Source organism: Pelecanus crispus, chromosome 1 (assembly GCF_030463565.1).
Source record: "Pelecanus crispus isolate bPelCri1 chromosome 1, bPelCri1.pri, whole genome shotgun sequence".
Taxonomy (NCBI): Eukaryota; Metazoa; Chordata; class Aves; order Pelecaniformes; family Pelecanidae; genus Pelecanus; species Pelecanus crispus.
Genome location: NC_134643.1, coordinates 57,321,189 through 57,344,367, shown reverse-complemented (window position 1 = coordinate 57,344,367; position 23,179 = coordinate 57,321,189). Strand labels below are relative to the sequence as shown.

Genomic DNA, 23,179 nt, shown 5'->3' with positions numbered 1-23,179 from the left:
TCCTCGGCCCAGGGGAGACCCGCGTCCCGGCCTGTGGCCCTCTTCTTGACGCTGGTACCTCCCTGCCAGGACCTGCGCGGCCCCGCCCCGCGGCACCCCCCGCCCCCGCGCCGGAGGTGTGAAAGGGGCCGCGTGACGCCATCGGGGTGCGACTTCATCTTTGTCAGTGAACAAAATGGCGCCGTACTGCGTCCTGGCGGCTCGGCTGCGGGTGAGCGCGGCGGCGGCGGGCCGGTGGGGCGGGCGGCGGGCGGGAGCCGCGGCGGAGCCAGGGCCGTTACCCGCCGGGCGGGCGGGCGGGCAGGCGGGCGGCCGCAGCCTCCGGGCCGGGCCGTCCCGTCCCCGGCTGTCCCCGCCTCCGCGTGTAGGTCAGCGTGTCCCCGGCGCGGCCCAGCTCCCCGTTTCCATGGCGATGGCGGGGAGGCCGCGGTGGCGGCGCGGCCGCCTCCCGGGGCAGGGCACCTCCCGCCGCCGGGCCCGGCCAGCCCTCAAGGTGAGCGCAAGGTGAACGGGGTGGCGGGAACGCGGCCTGGCCTCGCCGCCTCCCCGCCCCGGCCGGGCCCCGCCTCAGCGGGCCGGGGTCGCTGTCAAACCTTGGGCCCGCCGGGGCGGTGAGCCTGAGGGCATGGGCCCTTATGGCGAAATAAAAAGCATTTCCCGGGGGCGTGCTTTTTTTTTTTTTCCCCCCCGTCCCGTCTTCTATTTGTTTCTCTTATCAGCGTGAAGCAGCCCAAGGTGACTCCTCGTTGTGTGAATGAGTGCAAAGGCTCGCTATCTTTTTGCTACTTTGTTTCAAAATTCCTACTTCAATAAAAAGAGACGCCCTTGCATGAAAAAGATGCTAGGATCTATGTTATAGACGGGACCTAGAAGGACTGAAAAAGCAACCTGGACAGGCACATAAACTGTCTTTTTTTTTTTTTCCCCCAAGGTAGTGATAGTGATTCTCATACCATGACCTCTAAAAATCATATCTGCCTGTAATATGAGCATGCCACAGAGATTCTCTTACTCGAGACATTGTGTTTAATGTGTACTCAATAATAAAGTTTTCATGATCTTTTGAAGCCTGGAAGGCAAATATCAGGATGCAGTTTTTTTAGGGCTGCTAACAGGAATAAGGAAGCCTTGCTCCCCTTAATAAAGCATGTGATGAAGTCAGGCAATTTAACTTCTCAGTTTGGCATTTGTGACCTTGGCCAACGTGTTCCCTTTCCTTAGGGAGCCAAAGTGAGAACTTGGCTTCTAGTATTCTGAAAGTACTTTATGACGCTTAATTCATGCTTTATATTACTTCCTTACTTTAGAGGTAGGTGTTTTAGTAAAGTATAGCTTTTTCAATTTAAGTAAAAGTTACAGAATAGCACCATTTCAGTTAACTTGGTATATTCATTCTTAATTGTTAAATAGTTTTAAATTTGTACTTTGAACAGAAGTGACTACTCATAAAATGAAGGCAAATCCTTTATTAGGATAATGAATTGCTTCTTGTTTTATGGTGTGTCATCACATGAGAACAAGCGGTCATTTATTAAAATTAATATTGTGTGTAAAACAAAGGCTGTGCTACCACAGTGAATATGGGGAATTTAGTATTCTGGGAGGCTGTGTTCTATTATCAGCCTCAGGGTACATGTTTTTATCCCCTGTGAAGGACTAAATCTGTGATGGTAATCAAATATGCTTCTAGGTGATCTCTTTAGGAGGCAATTTTTTTTTTTTTTGCATATATGTAGCAGCCTAGAGATTAATGAATATGAGAATCACCTTACCAATCGCTGTGATAGTGCCAGCATTGACCATGGCACCTGTTATTAGCATTGGTTCCACTCATCTCCTGTCCTAGAACTGTTCTGGAATCAGAACTGCATAGGAAGCTTACCTCTGAGGGAATTAAATTGGAATTAGCCTGGTTCAGGCTGGTTGTCCTATTTAAAGTACAATTCTTCTCATAGCCACAAAGGGTCAAGACCTTTTTCATGCATATCCAAGAGATGCTTTTAGTAGCATCCCATTTCTTGAGCCATGTTGGCTGAGGATTGACTGAATGAGTAGTGCTGTAAAACTCTAAACTGTCTGAAGTATCAGGGTTTTATTGAAGGCCTTGTAGGTAAGTACTGAAATTGTGTATGGGAAGCTTTGTGTATGCTGGCAAAATGCAGTGTTGGCTAGAGCTAAACCAATCTTCAGAACCCTAATTTTGGTTGCTCTTTGGAAGTAGGTCTAGAAACTTAGACTGCGTTTACAATTTGATTATACCACACTGCTTTTTTTAGGCTGAATCATGGTGAATCTTGGAAACTTGGCCAGCATTCTTAGATCTGGGAGGATGAGAAAAGATGGTATTTTGGGTTTCAGCTAGGATTTCTAGGAGTGATTTCCCAGACAAGAGTGCGTGTAGCACAGTTGCTACTCTTTTGAACATGAGCTTTTGCTTACTGGACTTATCTACCATATCTGCTGCCAAAATGTAAGCTAGTTTCTCAAGTCAGACTTCTCTTGCATCTGGACCATCATTCACTGTAGTGAGCTAAATGCAAGATAGGTAGCTTTTCGAGATGAGCTTTTAAAATGGGTAAAGATAAGTGTTGCCTTCCTTAAGGAGGTTTCAAAAATAATGACCCATTTAATAAGCTGGCTTTTTTGTGTCTTTTAAGGAAGCTTTTCACCTACCAAAATACCGATAGACTTAGGAGCCCTCTAATGATTACTGCCATTTCTTTTACTGAAATCTGAATGAGAACACTCAGATGCTGGGATAACAAATTCAGTGTCAGATGAGAGGAGATCACTTGGCAGCTGTTTGCTGGGTGATCAGTCTGGAAATTAACAGTTCCTGGATAAAAAGGAAAATGTATAGATTGCTGGCTGCCTGCTTCCCTTGGCTGTTGGTCTCAAGGTACTTCTCACTACTCAGTAAAAAAAGAAAAAAAAAACCACCAAAGCAGCCCCTCAACCCACCTACTATTTCAGGGAAGAGTGAGAGGGAATGAAGGTGGAAACTGTTAGGCTTGTGGCCTTTCCTTAATCTTGTAGTTGTGCCACCTCATTTCTGAGGATACAGTGGAAAAAGGACAGGCACAAAGAATCAACAAGTGCGATCAGTAATATATTGTAGAGCCTTTATGAGGAGAGATCAGACTTTTGAACCCGGCAGTGTATGCTGGTGCTCATTGCTGGTGATGGATCCTTCGCTTGTTGGGTGCCAACAAGAGAACAACCATATTGAATCAAATTAATTCCCAACAGAGTAGATATGTGGGATGAGCTTTAGATCCCAGTAAAATGAAGACAGCTCTCTTTTAAAAGGTGCCTTTTAAAAGTCTTAGGTAGACAAAACTGATTCTCCAGTCTTACGAAACTGATTGGCCTAAGTGATCATTTTTACCCAATCTTACCTGCCATCACAGAAACAGACCTTCAGTTTTCCAGAGTTCTCTTGTCATTCTCTGTGTCCAGACGGGATCCTTCACCTCAGACATGCTCATTTCTGTCCTTCCCGCTTCTGGTAGCCTGAAGTTGTGGTCAAGCAGAAGTCAACTACTTTGTATTGCTACTTCTGCTATTACCATTTGAATATGTATATAGTATTTGAATAAATACTAAATTTTGCCAAGCCATTTAATGAATTAAAAAGGTACATAGATATGTATGTTCAAATGGAAAAGATTTGTCTGAATTTCATCTGACATGTTTCTTTGCACCTCTCTTTGGAGAGCCCTGCTTCAGCTTTTTATCATAATAAGCTTTGGTCCCAGGCACAACTAGAATGCTATGAAGCCTCTGCCATTGCTTTAATTTGCAAATCTGGTCTCCATCTGTACTGTGAATTATGGTGAAATTTAACATTCTGTTTACTGGGTGACATGGAGGAACTCCATTAATTGGTTGTGCTACAGGGTTAGTTTTGGGAGGGGAAAAGAGGGAATTACTGCATTAAAAAGATCTGTCCTCGTCTGGGGAAGAGATTATTGGTTTTCCATGAACATTGAGGAAATCCCTCAGTGGTTTTTCCAGCCACTCCAGCAGCTGGAGACTTTCACAAGATAATGGATATCTTGTGAGGTAAAGACAGAATTGTCCACAGCATTAGTTGTGCTGGGTAAATGCTTAAGGGGGTGGAGGGAAAGGCAGAACAAAACAAACACAGAAGCTACATGGCTACTAGGTAAAGAGCAGCTTATGTATGTTAAACAGTGAGAAGCTGGGTAGTGTTTGGTTTGGTTTTTTATTTTTTGCTGATGGAAGAAGGAAAAAGTCTGACCTCTGACACCTGTGATACGTTCTGGAAGTTCTAAGCTAAAGTACAGAACAGTGAAATTTGATGACCAGGTTACATTTGTACTCTGGAAAAGCAGTACCCTCTCTTGTACTGCCATGTTCACTTACTGCAGATTTTCTTCAATGAAAATGGTGTGCAGCTGCTAAGTCTGTGTTATGCTTACTGAAAGCTATATATCTAATAGCTTAGGACTGGTAAAAAATCAAACTACACCCTTATTGCTAGTGTGCTGGCTATTATGATCTCGCCTAGATTTCCTGAACTTTTTATTGTGTAAGAAACTAACAAATGTTATAAAAAGGACAATAAAACAAGAGATTTGGATAAAAATTGGTTCTGTCTCATTGATCGTGTTTATTTCAGGGAATTTTTTCAATGCTGGTAACAAGAAAAGTGGAAAAAATATTCACAGGGAAAAATTAAAAATGCTTGAACAGATCAAAGCATCGACTAGCAATTTTGATAACGCAAAACCAGTGGTCGGTACTGTGATTGTATTTTGTGCAGGGAATATTTGCTGATTTACAGTCATACATACCAAAGGGGTATTTAGTGCAATACTGCTGTGTTTATTAACATGTATTTGTCAAAACCTTGTAACGCTAAAGTAGAGGATGAATAGAAAAACAAGGATTAAGATTAAAGTGTAATACTGGAGGAGGAAGAACTCTGAACTCTTTGTCTTCAGTCTGTTTCCAGACTTCTACTGCTGATGACTGAGACTTTCAAAGGATGTAAGAAACACATGTGCCAAATCCTTGGAAGTTTTTATGGAGGCTGCCCTCTGACTCAGTTTTCAAAGCTGCATGAGAGCCTTTTAACCCTGCACACTGACCTGTCTCTTCTAGGTCAGGTGCTGTAAAGGTGTCTCGCCATAGCCTGCCCTTCTCCTGTGTTCCAGGGAACTGTTTCACTGTGGAGGCTGCCAAGCGAAATTTGGGCTTTTTTTTTTTTTAATGGTGTTTTCTGCTGATGCGTTCAGCCGACAGTATAGTTCATCTATGCTGCTGTTAACTCACCTGTAGGGCAGGTGCAAGGCTTTTCTTAGGGGAAAGGTGAGGGTGCCTTTGTGAGAGTGAAGATAAATAGCACGTGGATTTGCGCAGCCATGTTGGTGAAGCTGATGTGTTCTGCATCTTGCCTCTCTCCTGCTCTGTGTTACATCGTAGACCAGGCATGTACATCAAATTGACTCTAGCTAGCATTGAATTGCAGCTCACCTTATGTGGAAATAAAATAAGCTTTGTAACGGTATGCCAGGACCCTGTATAGGGAACTTCATATGTGATTGTGGAACAGGTGGGTATCTACTCAGTCCCATGTTGTGCCACCCGCCAGTCCTTCAATATAAACTCAGTACCAGTGAGCAAATACAAACCTGGGGTTAGCTTGCTTTGGGAACTGCGTAGGTTCTTCTCCACCATGTCTGTAATATGTCAGGAGTATAGCAAACTGGTGTTTGCTTAAGAATTATTTCAGCATTGCCTGAAAGCAGATTTGTCACTGAAAGCATAAGGCATCTGGTGCTATAAATAGAAATGTAAAGTAACTTGGTAAATGCTACCCATTCTGGGTAACCTCGTGTCTTACTGTTTAACATAATATGCAGTATTGTACAATCAGCTGTTCATTGGGTGCCTTTAAAAACCTTTGCAATTTTTCTATTCCTCAGCCCGTAAAATTCCAGGAATAACAACTGAAAAACAATTGGTTTATTGATATGTTGTAGGAATTCACTCTGCAAGGTTCCAGTGCTAATAGTCTCATTTTTCCAGCATGCCTTGAATAGTGGGATACGACGCTACCATGTTGCTCCTGTACTGTGCCAGCGGGCCAAGGTGGCCATGAGCCACTTTGAGCCTAATGAACACATAAATTACGAAAAGCTGGAGAAGAACATCAACATTGTCCGTAAGAGGTAAGAGTGGAGGAGGGAAGAGGGGAAGGGTCAATGTGCAGAATTCAACTCTGCAGTGATGGCAGAGGAGGAAAAAAAATGACACGGGGCCCTGGCATAGGGAATATTTACTAGGGAGAGCAGCTTTGAGTGGTGGCAGTCACGAATGTAGTGAAACGTGAATTGTAGTGTCCCCAGGTAGCGGTGGGGCACTGTGGGAAGGGTTGAAGGTTATGGTGAAGCACTGCAACATGCAGAAAACCAGGCCAGTGCAGAGGAGGTGCTAGAAAGGGCTCTGTCCTCTTTGTTTAATGCCCTCTTTGAGGAGCCTTCGTATTGACCCTTGCTCCTTTCTGGAGAAGCAGCGCGTGGGCAGTGGTCATTATAGGCTAATGCTCCTTTGCATTGTGTTTTGACAGTGAATGTTCTCCTGTGTTCCACTGTAGGCGTTAGGCATGGAAAGGAGGGCTAGGAATTCGTAGCATATTTAAACACAGTGACCTTAATCTGCTGATAGAGGCTTGTGTGCTTGCTAAGTTGTCATTCCTGCTCCACTTACCTCAACAGTGGTTTGTATGACATGTCCTTCAGTCTTTGTGTCCTTTGTTAAATGTGGTAGCTCTTATTTCAAGTCATTGTATCTACTTAGTTCCTCTCAGAAGGTCTCACCACTGACATAAATAGGTTCTTCAACTGATACAGCTGCAAGATGAAAGGTCTGAGGTCATGAAACTCCGCTTAGTTGTACTTGCTTGCTGTGGGATCTGGTATTTGTGAATTGAGTCTGACCTGTCTCACCTCCACATTTGCTGTCCTGAGGTATGACTCAAGAAATGAGCAGAGTCAATGTTTCTCTTACTCTATAGGAAGATTATAAAAGAAAGCATAAAATGACATAAATTCAGATACTTTGGAACTTTCTGGACTGAGCCCTTCTTTTAGCAGGCTGCCAGTTGATATTTTAGTGCTGTAAGAAGAGCATGCAGGTTTCTGTGTGTTAATAGGTCTTAACAGTCTGAGTGATATAGGGAGGCGTTCTGTTACGTGCTTGAAAGGGCAAGTGTTGAAGTACACAAGATGCAGATATTAAAATTTTTCTCCCCAGGCTTGACCGTCCCCTGACCTTGTCTGAGAAGATTGTATATGGACACCTGGATGACCCAGCAAAACAGGAGATTGAGCGGGGCAAGACCTATCTGCGCTTACGACCAGACCGTGTGGCCATGCAGGATGCCACTGCTCAGATGGCAATGCTACAGTTCATCAGCAGTGGGCTGCCAAAAGTGGCTGTGCCTTCCACCATCCACTGTGATCACCTCATCGAAGCCCAGTTAGGTGGTGAAAAGGATCTTCGAAGAGCCAAGGTCACTATTGCAGAGACTTAAATTCTGTCTGTTTGAAAGCCTCTTTCTAGTCGAAGGGAGAGATTTATGTTTTTTCCCCCAGAAGGACAGCCATGAATCAGATTATGGTAACAGGTTGCCTGTGGTGATCAGCTCTGTAGATAGGTCAGATGCAGCAAAGAAACAGAATAAATGGATCTTTGGGAGTTTTTCATCCGTTACATGGTTTAAAGGACCATGAATGTTGGAAAAGCTAGTGTGGACCTGTTAATGATGGAAGCCCAGTCATATGTGTGTTCTGGAGAGTGAGAAGATATTTTAGCTAACGGAAGAGGGAAAAAAATCTATTTCAAAGGGGAAAAAAAGGAAGACAGGTTACTCTAGAGAGTTATGCTCTTTATGCTGCAGTATGGCAGCGTGAAAAACTTCCTGAAGATGTGTCTGCATTGCACTGGTGTATCCTGTGAGGGGAGAGCAAATAACTGCTTTTGTTTCCCAAACCATTTGCTAGTGATTAGCTGAAGAACACTAACTGAAGCATGTGCGCAGCTTTCAGGGCTAGTGAGGGTAGGTATAAGTGTGTATAGAAGCATAGAGGATGTTAGTTTTTATTTGGGAATTTCAATGTGTTCTTTGTCCAACTACTGATTCACTGTCTTTTTTAAATTTTCTGCTCACTGTTTTACTGCTTATTCCTCCGTAGAGCCTTCTGTTAAATGTAAACACATTCACCTCTGTCTTACATACCACAATGCATCTGCCAAGGAAGAACATGCTCTTAGCATAGCAGGGAGGTGGGGGAAATCCTGTTACTCCAAGTGGACCTAGCCTAAGTCCACTGTCCAAGCCAGCAGGATTTGTGCCTTGGATGTTGATACCAAAATTTAAAAACAGTAAAAGGTTTGTGGGGGCTCAACTGCATTTTAAGATTTTAGTCCAGCAGGAATTGCGCCTTGGACGTTGATACCAAAATTTAAAAACAGTAAACGGTTTGTGGGGGCTCAGCTGCATTTTAAGATTTTAGTCCATATCTATTCTCAGAAACTCCTGATGTTGAAGTAACTGCTTCTTGGCTTCCTCCTTCAGGCCACAGTAAAGCAACTTATACCACTCAGGAGTGAATTTGGAGAGTTCTTTCTCTGCTTGTCTCAGTCCTAAGTTGTGCCCAAGTTGTGTGATTAAGAATTTGGGACTTACTAAATAAGACAGTTTCTTTTCTTCCCTTCACCTCCTGTCTTCCCCTTCCCCCCCCCCCCCCCATTCCTGCATTTGTTCTCTGTAGTGCAATTATATTCGCTGCAGCCCTGAGCTGAGCCGAGTCCCTCCTGTGCCATCCGCTCTGAGCAGAGCAAGTAAGGGTCCTGCCTTCTTCTGACGGGGTTCTGCTTCTGCTGCTGCCAGTTGGCACACAATGAATGCTGGCAGGCCGGAGAGTGGTTTGGATCTGCTCCTGGCACATCAGCATGCTTTACTGGGGGAGGGATGCACAAACAGAGTGAAGTGACCTGACTCCCAGTGGAAAACGAGGCTTAAAGAACTGCTGCTGCCTCATGGGAAACTTCAGCAAATGTGTGCTAAGACAATTCTTCCATTATCTCCAGTTTCCCCTTTCTCTTTATTCTGAAGCGTAGCTGCATGAGAACGGGTCTTTAAGAAACTCTCCTCCTAGTGCTTATCTTATCTAATCTGCCACTCCTCTGCCAAGAACTATCAGGACATAATAGTGTCATACTTCCTTGGCAACCATGGTTATTCTCACAAGCAATTTTCACAGTGTGACCTCCACCAGTAATGGTTATAGTGCAGCAAGAAAGGCAGCATTGTGTGAGTCTTAAACAGGGGACTTTGTAGAATGAGAAATGACACCCACCAACTCCCCTGGCAGCAAGCAACTTCAAGTTCCATTTCTTAATCTGTAAAAATAAAGCTGAAAGGCTTACCTAAAGGGTTTGAAATGTCTGCAAAGCATCTGTAAAGCAAAAGGAACAGCTGGTAGGGAAGGAAGGAGGGGTTAGAAGAAGAGAGGGAAACAGGTTAAAAGAACCCCCTGAGAATACAATAAATGAGCAGAGCATTTTAAATGTCTTATTGGCAGGGTTTTCCTTTAATTGTGCTATTTCCCTTGTGCTAGTTGGAATCGGAAACTAAAAAAGATGCTTTAGTAGAGCTACAAGTTGGATGAAATTAGATGGCCTATTACAACTGACTGGCAAACAGTCTTGATCCTTTTTGGTTTTAAGAGTGATGCGCACCTCCTTCTTGCTGCTACAAAACTGTGCAGCAAACTACAGACAAGCATGGGAGGGAAGGGAATATGTTTGAGCTCTTGATGTATGCAAAATGTGTTACTAATACTATGTGTTTCCCCGTGTGAATAGGACATAAACCAGGAGGTGTACAACTTTCTAGCAACAGCTGGTGCCAAGTATGGAGTGGGATTCTGGAAACCTGGGTCAGGAATCATTCACCAGGTAAAGTGTGTGTGTGTTTGCAATCTCTGAACACACAGTGGCTCTTTTACCTTACAGTGAAGAGAGAGCTCCAGTGCAAACCCTTAGAGAATTTCACCAGCTTAGGGAAACAACTTGCTTTCCTTGAGGCGGGTGAGGTTTCTTGCTTGTTCTCCCTCAGCCATCTTGACAACAGTGTTTTTTCTTAAAGGTTATTTTGGTCAGACTGTAACCTGATGCATGATTAGGTGGTGCCAACAGCAAGCCATGTGAATCAGAGAAGCTTGAAATATCTTAACTGTTTGTGGGTTGGCTCCTCTTGGTATGATTGGGACAGTAAGGTGATGCTGTGAAGTTGGCTACATAGGGCTAATGTGAATTGCTTTTGGTGGTAAGGAAAGCAGCTTTGGGAACAGACTTTTTTTAGGGTTATTTGTATGCTTTTGGTTCCATAAAAACCAGGAGAGTATATAAGGACACTAAACAGAGCAGCTTACTTTAAGTACTCAAAAATGGTAACACATAATGAGTTGCTACGTGAACTGAATAAAATGCGAAGCAGTTTCCAAGTATGAGATTCTCTTGTTATAGTACTTGCACCTTAAAAGAATATGACTGTCTCAAGATAACTTACCACTTAATGAAGTTTTTTATTTTTTAAACCTAACAACTCTGGCAGGATTTCCCTAACTTGCTCTTGGTTGATTTTCTTTGTGGGCCCGGTAGACATTTTTCATTGTTCCTCTGAGTCATATGCAGTAAAAATTGCAGTGCAGCACAAAGCAAAGGGAGCAGAGAGGAGAATGGATGACATCCTGTCAGCAGGAAACTTGTGACCAGGTGCAGTCAAGAGCTCTCTGCTACGTTTTCTTAGCTACAAAATGAGTTAGTTACTAAGGTGACTTTAACTTGGTGTGACGCAACAGAGAAAGGAAATAGAACAGGTGAACTCTCCAAAAGGTTGTGGGAACACCTCAGGTCATTTGTGCTCTGAAACCACTTGTAACATCTGTCACATGGCAGCATGGCTCCGTGCCGTGGTTACCAGCTTTCTTGTGGCTGACTTTCTCTGGCTGGAGAAAATTGGTTGCGTTCTATATCTACAGAGTCCAACTCTGGCAAAGTGAGTCCTTGAAAGTGACCTTTCTCGCACAAGTGTAGTAATGTGAGCTACAAGCAAGTAAAGCTGGAAGTACTAGAGGCAAAACCTTGGTCTTCTCAATAAAGGACCACCTTAGTTCTGTCCAAGCTGTTCTGTAATGCACATGCTGTGAGTTCTGCACTTCCCAGAAAGGCTGTCTATAACATTGGTATGGCACATATGCAGTGAGAAGTTTATTAGCTTGAGTTCTCTACTGTTTTTCTACCATAGAAAACTCATCATTTTTCATTAAAGAACTGTTTTGTGGCTTTGCTAGTAGTTGAGGAGTCTTGCGTGGAATCAATAGCAGCAGTAAGGCAAGGGCAGCCTCTTGGTGTATTTGTGAGGGATTCTTCTATGTGATAAGGTTTTGGCTGGCAGCATGGATTGGAGGAGCCTGTTGGTATTCTACTGCTGTGGGAGCATAAAGTCTACGAAAGGTGTCTCTAGCATTGGATAGGTGAACTGGCTTGCTCAGCAGTTGATCAAGGGTTTGGAGACTAAGGAACATACTCTTGAGCCCTAACAAAGGTGGCACCTTAGCAAAAGTGTAAACTGGAAGGAAGGGGTCTTCCGGTGAAAAAATTGAGATAATTTTTAAAGTTTTCTTACTATCCTGGGATGAGCAAGGATCCTTGGGCTGAGACTTGGTACCTCATTCTGTCATTACATCCTCCACAACGAGTTTGAAACACAAGCAAATTTACAATCCAGAACAAATTCAATTACTTTCTTGCTACTGAAATCTGCAAATACAAACTAATCTAAGTTCTTGTTATTGTCTTCTTTCTTGCGTCTTCCCCCTCCTTTCCCAACAATCAAGCAAGCAAACAATCCATTTTTATTTTCAGATCATTCTGGAGAACTACGCCTACCCTGGCGTTATGCTGATTGGCACAGATTCACACACCCCCAATGGAGGTGGCTTGGGAGGAATCTGCATTGGTGTAGGTGGAGCTGATGCTGTAGATGTCATGGCAGGAATCCCTTGGGAGCTCAAATGCCCAAAGGTAGGAGCAAAAGGAGTACTAATCTTTGACGTGAAGGGTGAGATGCAAGATATGTAAGAAATGTTGATTTTTAGGCACTATGTATATAAGGCACTATATACCATTACAGTCTTGTTTGTAATCACACACTGGCTTAAACAGCTGGTCTGTGATTCATTGGAGGCTCTGCGTTTCCATTTCCAGCCTTTTTATTCAGGGACTGAGAATGATAGGTGAGTAGTGATCTCCCTTCAGTTGGCCTTGTCAGCGGTTTCAGCCCTTGTGCACATGTTCTGATACTTCAGGATTTTATTCTTTTTTATATTGTGACCACCCAGATTCTTAGGAAGCATTCTGAGGAATTGTTTTGGCTGCTGAAAGGAAATGGTGTCAGTATTTTTTTTTCTTTTTTCCATTAATGTTGCTCAGGTTATTGGTGTAAAACTGACTGGCAAGCTTTCAGGATGGAGTTCTCCTAAAGATGTGATCCTGAAAGTGGCTGGCATCCTCACTGTCAAGGGTGGAACAGGCGCGATCATCGAATACCATGGGCCTGGTGTGGATTCAATCTCTTGCACTGGTAAGACAACATGAATCTCTTATCTGGAGTGGATTGTTGTTGGAGCTGGATGTTGAGTTGTCTGTGGAGGCTGGGAAGGGAATCGTGCAAGAAGTGCTAAATGTTCTCCCTTAGCCTGGCCGGATGATTAATACATGGCAAACTGGGAGAGTGGGTGAGAGTGGTGTAACAAGATAGCGCTCCCTTTCAGTGAAAGAGTGACCTCTCTCCATTAAATCTTGTGACTTTGAGAACACTGAATGGTTAATTGTGAAGAACCCTGTAAAATGTCAGGATAAGAGTAAGGGTGGAGGTATTCCAGTGTATACTTAGAGGGTAGAGATGTCAGACATAAAGGATGACATTTTAGTTTCAGCCTAAACTAGGCTGTGGATAGAGGAAAGAAACAGGTTGAAGGGGGTACATGTGTGACAGCTGCTAAAGGAAAAGCTTTTTAGAAAAGCAGGGGAGAGGGAAGGCCACAAAGCAGCAGTTTGTGTCATGCAGTCTTACACTAGCTAATTGTGGGTCTTGGGTGCTGAATTTGAACCAGCAAAAATTGCAGTTATCTGTAATGATGCTAGTTAGGACCAAATTACGAGAAGCGCCCCTTCCTTTGGCTTGAAGTGCAGCCTTCAAGCTGGGCTTCTCCTCTCCATTTGCATGGCTTGGCTACAACTTGGAATATTTGGTTTTACAAACAGAGCAATTTGGGATTTTTCTTCTGTGAAATCAGAGGAACTTGGCCTGTGATATCTGCTTCTAGCTCATTAAATGTAAAACAGCATCTTCTGCAGCTTCTACAGCTTCATTGCTGTGTCCTTGCAAGGCATGGGTAATCCCAGTGCCATGACCAAATGGGATTTTTTGTGTGTTTCATCACTGGAAGCTTTTTATTCAACCTATTAAATTTATAACATAAATGAGATGGTAGGGAGGGACAGGACACTCACTGCAGGTAGCAGAGACACTGCTCACTGCTGTAAATATATTTGGTGCTCAGTGCAGACAGGGGGTTCCCTGTCATCCCTTCTAGCATCTGCAAGAATCAGTGTAGCTTTCAGCTCCTTTCTTGCAGAAAAGTCTGGTCGCAGGCACTGTATCGATCAGAAACATTAGGGGCTGAGCCAGCCATTATGTAGTCAGTGTGTCCTCTCTGCTATGGAATTGGGTTTATGTGGCTAATGCCCCGATGTCTCCTGGCTTTCCTGTCTTTTCCATGGACTGACTTTTGGAGAATTGGATGGCCTTGGACTTTCTCATTAACCATGTGGTCTCTTCTCCCATTCCTTCTCTAGGAATGGCAACAATCTGTAACATGGGAGCTGAAATTGGAGCTACGACATCAATCTTCCCTTACAACGCACGGATGAAGAAATACTTGGGCAAGACTGGGCGAGCTGGTAAGAAGGTTTGGGGGTTGAAGTGGGTAGAAGCGTGGGTTTAAGTGAAGGTGTATTCTGGGAGCATCCTCCTCCTCCAGTGGTGTCTGATGTGACTTCTGACCTTGCACGGTCCTGTAGGCCACCTGATACAAGCAGGGAGTCTGTAGATGAAGTGGCTGGGGAAGTATATGGTGGGCCCCCTGTGTTTAGCCGTTCCAAGCTTTTTCTTTTCCCTCATATTTGCTGCACTTTTCAGATCTCCCTTCTTTCTTATTCCAGACATAGCTGCGCTGGCGGATGAATTCCAGCAACACTTGGTACCAGATTCTGGTTGTCAATATGACCAGGTGATAGAAATCAACCTCAGTGAGGTAAGGCTTCCTTCCTGCTTGCCATCTTGGATGTTGTGATGTGTGAATGAGGACCGAGCTGGGAGTTTGACGTGACACCTCTGGTGCTGTGCTAGAACATATAAAAAACACTCAGGTCTGCTTCACTGACAGCTCCTGCTTCGGTGTTTGTGTAGGAGAATCCTATTTAAACAGCTTCCAGATAGAGCTATAGAAGGAATTGATTTGCTGCTGTTTTTTGGGGTTTTTCTTGGCTACTGTAATTTCTGACTTTGTCACTGTTTCTTAAAGCTGAAACCGCATATCAATGGACCTTTCACACCAGACCTGGCGCACCCTGTGTCAGATATTGGTGCTGTGGCAGAAAAGGAGGGCTGGCCTGTTGATATCAGAGTTGGTGGGTAGCATTTGCTCTTTCCTCTGCCTTCATCCTTGTGGCATAAATGTTGCTGTCTTGGGATAAGCGGTTGGTCGCATAGCTTGGGATCCAGTCCTTTAATTTCTGCTGTATGTCCTTTAACTTTGCTGCAGCGTCATCTCTTCATGGCCATATGAATTTACTGGGAAGAGTAGTGACCACCTGGGATAGGTGTGTGGGATGAGATCTGGGATAGTTGGAGGGATTTTAATCTCAAGAGGCAGACGAGTTTGGGTTTTTTTTTTTTTCCTTCTTGGAAACTTTTGAATGATTGGGTTGACAGGAATGTTACCTGTTGAAGAGCACGTTTGTTAAAAGTCTGTTGCATGGATTTGTCTTTTGCAAAGATCTGTTGGGAAGCCAGGAGCATGATTGTCAGTCCTCCCAGCAGTTGGCTGTTGACCTCTCAGGGCATAGTAAAGTTAGTACTTGCTGTCCTAAAGAGCAGGCTTGGATACTTACATACTCACTTGTGGGATGGAAACCTGTCAGCTGGCTTCTCAAGTGTTGCTCACTGGGGGAATGAAGAGAAGGCAGGTATGTTGCAAAGGCCACATCCCAGGTGGGAATTGTATTATTCGATAGTGTTACAAATAGGATCAGGAGCAGCTGTAACTGAAAGATTATTTTTTTGCTGGTTAGCACCAGAATGCTGTCAGGACAGTATAGTATGTCCTCATGTGGTCTTCATACTGTAACAAAGGATGCTTCCTTGTCATCATTTCCTACATTTCTTGCCATCTTCATTTGAAGCCTTTTTTGTCTTCATGGAACAATACGTCTCTGTGGTAATTTGCTTAACCAAAGTGCAAGTAGGTGACACTCTGATCTTGTAAAATAATAACCAGACTAGTGATAAGGTAGTGTGTTCTGACCGTGCAAGTTCCAAAGCTGGACAAGGGATTGCTTGTGACCGCAGTATCTTGCTGGGAGGCTTGACAGTATTAGTACCTGAAACCGTTTCAGATTCCTTGTCAGCAGAAAACATGGTTGTCTCTTCTTTTTTCTGCTGAGAGATGAGTCAGGGAGAAGATTCCTAGAACAGGGGGGGCTGCAGTAACCGCCTCCCTGTTTCTGTCAAACACCACAGGCTTGATTGGCAGCTGCACCAACTCCAGCTATGAAGACATGGGACGCTCTGCAGCCGTGGCAAAACAGGCACTAGCGCATGGATTGAAGTGCAAATCTAAGTTCACAATCACACCAGGCTCAGAGCAGATCCGTGCCACCATTGAAAGAGACGGTTATGTGAGTATGACTGCTTTACGTTTCCAAACAGTAAATAGTAAACTCTCTCCCAGCCAGTACTCAGGAGTCCAGAGGTAACTAATGGAAACCTCTTAAACTTCGTCTTCACTTATGGCTAGCGGTGCAATTACTGATGTAGTAACCAGTCTTGTGTTACTATGCCTGTGGGTCCTGCCGTCACCTTGATAGTGTTTTGACCTGATATCTTTACTACCTGGGCGTATAAGAATGGGGTTGGAACTGGACAGAGCTAAGAGCTATCAGGAACTGGGCCCTGAGGAGATAACAGTGTACATAGCAAGGGGATGCTTCTGGGATTCTGTGGATGGCCATGGCTGACGAAGGGCTAGCACCCACCTACAGTCCAGTTTTCTCCTTTAAGAACAGTTTAGGATGTGAGCAAGCCCTTTGTCTGTAGGAAGGAAGTTCCCATTCTAGACTAAACTTATGGCAAAGCTCATGTTTGATTAAAATGAAGTGTTTCTGTAGAGGAACCACCACCTACTTTCTCCCCTTTTCTGTGGGTAGCAGAAAATGATGTTTTACTTAGCTCTAATATTTAGTAAATAATAGATGCTGCCACAGCTTGGGGACCAACTATGTAAGTCTACATGTGGATATGCCCAGCCAATGCTTAATGCCTCCTGCAACAAGTTGACAGTCATACTTTTCCTTAACAGCTGCCCTCTTAATTGAATCATTTGCTGAATGGACTGAGCAGGCACACACACTTGCCTGCACTTTCACTGATTCTCTCCTTTACATGGTCAGGAGGTGTGTAGGATATTAAATCAGACCAGCCACTGCCCTTCAGTCAAATACCTGCAAATAGCTGGATTGCTCAATTTGAAGTAGGGAGAGAATGGGAACATCATGGCAAGTCATCCTGTGCTCTTCCTCAGTGTTAACTTACAGTTTTACTGGGGTCAAATCCCATGTATTTATAAAAGTGACTCAAAACTTGCAAGTGAAACAAGGAGGGGAATTTTCTCAGGCTTGGTGCTCTCTGTTAGAAGACAGGTGTCCTCTTCCCCTGAAAAAAGCAACCCCAGAAACTTATTCCAGACTTCCTACTAGTAACAAAGTTGTTCTCTGCCCCCAGGCGCAAATCCTGCGAGATGTTGGAGGGCTGGTTCTTGCCAACGCTTGTGGGCCATGCATTGGCCAGTGGGACAGGTAAAGTGAAAGACAGACCTCACTTTGTATCTTTTAGCTCCTGAGGTGCTCTGTGCAGCCAAATTTGATTGTAAATATAACACACTGGGAATTAAAAATAAATGCTTAAAACCCCATTGGCTATAGCTGTCTGATGTGCACTGGAGGACAAATGAAAGACTGCGGATTTATATTGAGCCTTTAGATGAAGGAAGCTGCAGAATGGCCACAAGTGTGGCAACACCTGAAGCTTCTTATAGTAGGCAAAAAATGGGGAGAGAGATTTATCTGTGAGAGGGTAGAGTGGAGTTTGTATGTCCTTTTAAAGTAGGAAAAATTAATTAATTTGTCCAACTTCAATCACTGGAGTGGCAGGGAAGAAAATTCCCAATAGAAGGGATGGGAGACATTCTTATGTGGCTTTGTCATTGCTAGTGGTGGGATGTCAAAAGGCAATGTACTTAGTTTGATTATTGTTTAGACAGTTCAACAGTGCAGAACATGGGCTATGAAAACTACTCCAAGAATCAGTGTCTGACTTGGTTTTGCACTGTCCTTGCGTTTGAGTCTGTGCTTAAGGGAGGAAAACATGTCCAGGCACCAATTCATGTTTCCAAAAGATAGCGATTGCTACCAAAACCAAGTTGGGGGATTTTAGCAGCAAGACATCTAGAAGCAATATTCCCTTTGGGTTTGATGAGCATGTTTACTTCTTTCACAGGAAGGACATCAAGAAAGGAGAGAAAAACACAATAGTTACGTCCTACAACCGGAATTTCACAGGTCGCAATGATGCCAATCCAGAGACTCATGCATTTGTGACCTCTCCGGAGGTAAGAAACAGCCAGAGGGGGGCTGTGGAATAGTTCAGGGTGTCTTGGGAGCCAATTCCTCTGCCTGCAGAAGAGACCCAGTGTAGCTTGGTTTGTAGCTTGGCTCCTGGCTTTGAGACTGTTAGGCGTAGGACTTTCAAATGAAGAGATGGGGGGTAGAATATGCCTTTACATTTGTCATTTTTTTTCTTCCAGATTGTCACAGCCCTGTCCATTGCTGGCAGTCTAAAATTTAACCCTGAGACAGATTACCTGACAGGAGCAGATGGGAAGAAGTTTAAACTAGAAGCACCTGATGCAGATGAGCTGCCCAAGCTGGTAACTGCTCGGTCTGGAGACAGAGGGAGGGAAGGCCTGTCACTAGTAGTGTTTTATATGTAGTAAGGGAACTTTCATGCACTGACCTCTTCCTTAGTGTTACAGCTAGAATGGGTGCAGTTGCCTGTACTGGCTTGTTCTCTTCATGTGCTGTTGGGGCTGGCTGAGGCTGATGATTTTCCTTTTTTCTTTGGAAGGAGTTTGACCCAGGCCAGGACACCTATCAGTACCCTCCCAAGGATGGCAGTGGGCAGCATGTAGATGTGAGCCCCACCAGCCAGCGCCTCCAGCTTCTCGAGCCCTTCGATAAATGGGATGGCAAGGATCTAGAAGACATGCTGATCCTCATCAAGGTCAGGAGCGAAGTGGGGGAACACTGGCTATGACAGCACTGCTTGAACAGGGGTTTGCACATCAATTGCTAGAGGCTTTGGATGTGCCTTTGAGCTATCTGTGATTCCCTCCCCTACAACCACATTGTTATGGAAAGTGAAGCAAGAATATTCCTTCCTTCCAGGTGTTCCCTTCTGATACTTCTTTCTATTATAACTAACTTCTCTCCTTTGGGCTAGTAGTTAGCTAATACCATGAAAAATGAAGTTTGTTATACCGTGTAATACCCATACCATGCAGTCTGCAGAATTTCTCCCATTTATAATCTGCAGCAGAAAGGTGGATGGGTTCTTTAATTAGCATCTCTAATACCTGACTCTTCTAAGATGCATTTTGTCTGAAATGAGGTTGTTAGGAACTTCTCATCCATCAGTACGTGTGTTCTTTTCCCATTTTATAGAAAGAGAAATTACTTCATGATAGTTAAGCATTGCATTTCAGTCTCCTAATGAAGACATGGGTTTCTCCTCACTGCCTCTGATGAGTTAACAGGATGAAAACTTCAGTTAATACGGTGATGGGTTCTGAAATGCAGTCCGTTAGGAATTGACCTTCAGGAACATTGCTGATTCTCAGTGGCAGAGGGTTGCAGGTACTCCCAAGGGCCATACTGAGCTGTGTCTGAGTTTTTGACACAGGCAGTTCCTTTGTAAGCACTTCAGGACTTACCAGGTGGAAGGCCATTATCTCTGGTTGGGAATTCTGTTCTTACAAGCTGAGAAGGCTTATGTACAGATTGGAAACTTAGAGGAAACACTTGGCATCTTGGTGAACTCCCCCAGCAGGGAGGCTGAGCTGTAGCAGGAAGGGCTTAATTGCTTTTTGTACCTTAAGAACCTGCTGGTGAGGGAAGTGAGGACATGGCAGGAGGCATCTTGGCTAAACTCATTTTTGTAATTTACCTTTTGGAACAGGGATGTTCTTCCTACCCAATGCGTGCAGAATGACCACCGTGTTCTGCCTTGAGAGTGTCTTGATTCTGTAACAGATGCAATTCTCTTGGGTTTATGCCCTTAAAAAGAGATGTGAGGATCCTTCAGAATAAAAAGTATTGAGGAAGGGTCAAGTCACTGATCCATCCTAAGACATTCTTCTTTTCTATTACCCTTTAGGTAAAAGGGAAATGCACCACTGACCATATTTCTGCAGCTGGACCGTGGCTCAAATTCCGTGGCCATCTGGACAACATCTCCAATAACCTTCTCATCGGTGCCATCAACATTGAAAATGGCAAAGCCAACTCTGTGAGGAATGCATTAACCCAGGAGTTTGGGCCAGTCCCAGACACAGCCCGTTACTACAAGGTGAGACTTTCCCCTGACGCATCTATTTTAAGAGGACATTTACACTTTGGGCAGTCTGTGCCAAGACTGAGGATCTTGCCCTCCTGCTCTCAAGTAACAGCAGCTGTGAATTCACTCAGCATTGAGGCTTTTTCTTGGGACTAAATCTCACCTCCTGGAGTGTTTCACCTGTGACTAGTCTAATGTTTAAATAAATTCTAATCTTGTCCCATTCATTCTTTAAAACTTGGCTTAGAACCTCAAGAAATGGCCTTTCACCCTCTGGACAGCTTAGCAGTGGTCTCAGATTGGTTCTTCCAGTACACAGAAGTTAAAATTTTCCGTATAGCTTCCAGAAGTAGAGCAGGGATCATGGCTGGTTTGAACACTGCTCTAGCACAGGACCATGGAAGGAAAGGTGGCAGCAAGGATTTGCTCTGGGTCCCAAGGGCAATCCTCCTCAGCCCTCATTAATGAAGCATGGCTGTGCCCATCTGCTGTGAAGCACTTAATTCCTTTATTTCTGTCCTTTCTCAGAACCAAAGGGAGCCTTTTGGGAGAAGGTGTCATAGCACAGCAATGTCAGTTGTGTAGCACTGAAATTAGATGTGTGGGTGGATATTTATTGTTAATTCCTCACTTGAGTGACTGCAGAAATGTGGATCTATTTCTTTTGTCACAGAAAATGGGTGTCAAATGGGCAGTTATCGGGGATGAAAACTATGGTGAGGGATCAAGCCGGGAGCACGCAGCATTGGAGCCACGTCACTTAGGGGGCAGGGTCATCATCACCAAGAGCTTTGCCAGGATCCACGGTGAGTCGTGCTTGCCCTGTAATGTGCGTAAACAGGATGTGTTTGGTTTGGGTGGAAGCGCTGTTCACCTTGCCCCAGGGCTCAACACCTACGGGCATGAACTCTTATCTGCTGACAGATTGCGTGGTCCATCTCCTCAGAAATCCTGTTACATATCTAGTTAGATATGCCACAAACAGTGGATATCTGATTTTGCTACAAAGATAGTAATTGTTGCTGGAATACTACTCTGAGAAGCGCTAGGCAGCCAGAAGGTAATCCTGATCCCCTGCGGTGTGTTGTTACAAGTGTGCTTGGTGGTTTGTTCTCCGCAGAAACCAATCTGAAGAAGCAAGGCCTACTGCCTCTCACTTTCGCTGATCCAGCGGACTACAACAAGATTCATCCTGTGGACAAACTAAGCATTGTGGGGCTGGCAGACTTCGCACCTGGGAAGGTAAGTGTCTGGGTGTCTTGTCATTGTGCTGGGGGGGTGGGGACGTGCCACCGACCGGGAACGGTGACAAGCTCTGTGCCGGGGGCCTGTAGCAGCACGGGCAGCGCAGCCTGCCAGCCAGGTGAGATGCTTTGCACCAGTGGTCTGGGGGGGTAGAGAGCAAGTCAGAATCGGATCGTCGCATTATTCTGAATGGTTACAAGAAACCCTTGTACAATATTCTGGATTCCCGGACTTGTTGCCTTAAGCACGAGTGTTCCTGAGAAGGAACTGCATCCACACTTCTACATTAAGACCCCCTGAGCTATAATTTTTCATTTGCAACCCTTCAAAAGATTTTTCTGTGAGAAGTTTCAGTTACCTTGTGCCCTTGAGAAGGGAAAGAGGGAAATAAAAACTGTCTTCTTCCTTTAGCCTCTGAAATGCATCATCAAGCATCCCAATGGGAGCCAAGAAACAATCATGCTGAACCACACCTTCAACGAGTCACAGATAGAGTGGTTTCAAGCTGGCAGTGCCCTGAACAGAATGAAGGAGCTGCAGCAGAAATCAAGCTAAGTGCGCACAATGTCCCCAGTGCACTGGACTCGATTCAGCTTTGGCATTTTCATGAAAGTGCAATTCCATGCCTACTGTTGGAATAAATGTCTGATCAAATGTAACCATAGCTTCCGTTTTGTTATGGTACTTCCTCTTCACTGACACTATGAAAAGGGAGTGCAGCTAGGCTTACTTTTGTCTTTTAAATTCCCCAGCTCCCTTTTTCTATTTTGGCTCAATTTTGGTTGTCCCACAGTTATTTATATTTGGAAATAACCGGCTAAGGTGAGTTTGTCTGCTCAGTTGGTTGTTTTCTGCCCATTCACTTTACTGATGGCTAAAGAAATAAAATGGAAATAAAGAATGTGACCATCTTTCTGCCTCGTGTTGTTATATTCATAATGCTACTCTTCAGCCCCTGCTTCCCGTCACTGTTGCTGGGAGGGTGGGAAAGAACTTCTTGGAGATAAGAGATGGTACCTGCCCAGTTCTTATTCTGTAAATCACATGGTAAAAAAAGAGCCCTCAGCTGTCTTGCACCGTTTATCCTTTGACATTAACCTACTGCAGGCTATGCTCATGACTATCACTGCCTTTCCGGCTACATTTCTGTCCAGGACAACAGTGCCACTACTGCAGCAATGACAAACTTGCAAGGAGCAAGTGATTTATATGCTTTCCCAGCGTTGTGGTGCAGTAAACTAGTTTCCTCAAGCACAGCTTGCCTTCTCCACAACAGGAGACTGATGCTGAGGAGTATCTCATTGGATCAGCACATAAAGCAAGGCAGCTACTGCCTTGTGGCACTCCCGGGAGCTCTGACCCTGTGAAATGGGAGGCGAGCGCAACAGCTACTTAAAGGTACCTCAGATGTTTTCTCCCCTTACGCGCTACCCCAGAACAGCCTGCGTGTGGAAACCTCGCTGGCTGTTGAGACTCTTCGCTTGCTTCACCTGAATTTCCACCCATGCAAACAGCTGGGGGTGTTGTGCAAACTGTTTCCACCGTGTCTAGATGACTGCATGTCTGAGCACTACTGCTCTATAGATGGCATTCAGTAAGCTTATTGTCTGAGCAGATGGACCTCAGTTACTATGCAAACCTAAAGAATTCTAGGCTCCCTTTTAATTAGGGCAATGCACCAGGAATAACAGTTCAGAATTAAGGGGTTCTAACGATGCTGCAGGGAGGGCGCTGGTGACTCAGGCTTTGTTTTCACAGTTGGAGGTTAAGCAGCCCCACTGTCCCAGGGAATTACAGCCCCTTCCTGCCAAATGTGGCTGGCTTTGTAATTATGTGCAACATCACTCTCTTGGCAATGGGCCCTGCATAGATTTTACTCAC

At 44.5% G+C, this 23,179-nt stretch overlaps 1 protein-coding gene across 1 annotated transcript; it reads left to right on the top strand.

Moving 5' to 3' along the window:
• The first annotated feature begins 155 nt into the window (after positions 1 to 155).
• Positions 156 to 22,209, top strand: ACO2 (aconitase 2). The gene is made up of 18 exons (XM_075708218.1): positions 156 to 211; positions 6,058 to 6,200; positions 7,285 to 7,543; positions 9,901 to 9,993; positions 11,965 to 12,123; positions 12,532 to 12,682; positions 13,960 to 14,064; positions 14,326 to 14,417; positions 14,688 to 14,793; positions 15,905 to 16,062; positions 17,165 to 17,238; positions 17,939 to 18,050; positions 18,246 to 18,368; positions 18,566 to 18,721; positions 19,874 to 20,065; positions 20,727 to 20,859; positions 21,174 to 21,295; positions 21,710 to 22,209. The coding sequence occupies exons 1-18, from the start codon at positions 176 to 178 to the stop codon at positions 21,851 to 21,853; spliced, it is 2,358 nt and encodes a 785-aa protein (XP_075564333.1). The 5' UTR covers positions 156 to 175; the 3' UTR covers positions 21,854 to 22,209.
• Positions 22,210 to 23,179: the final 970 nt, after the last annotated feature.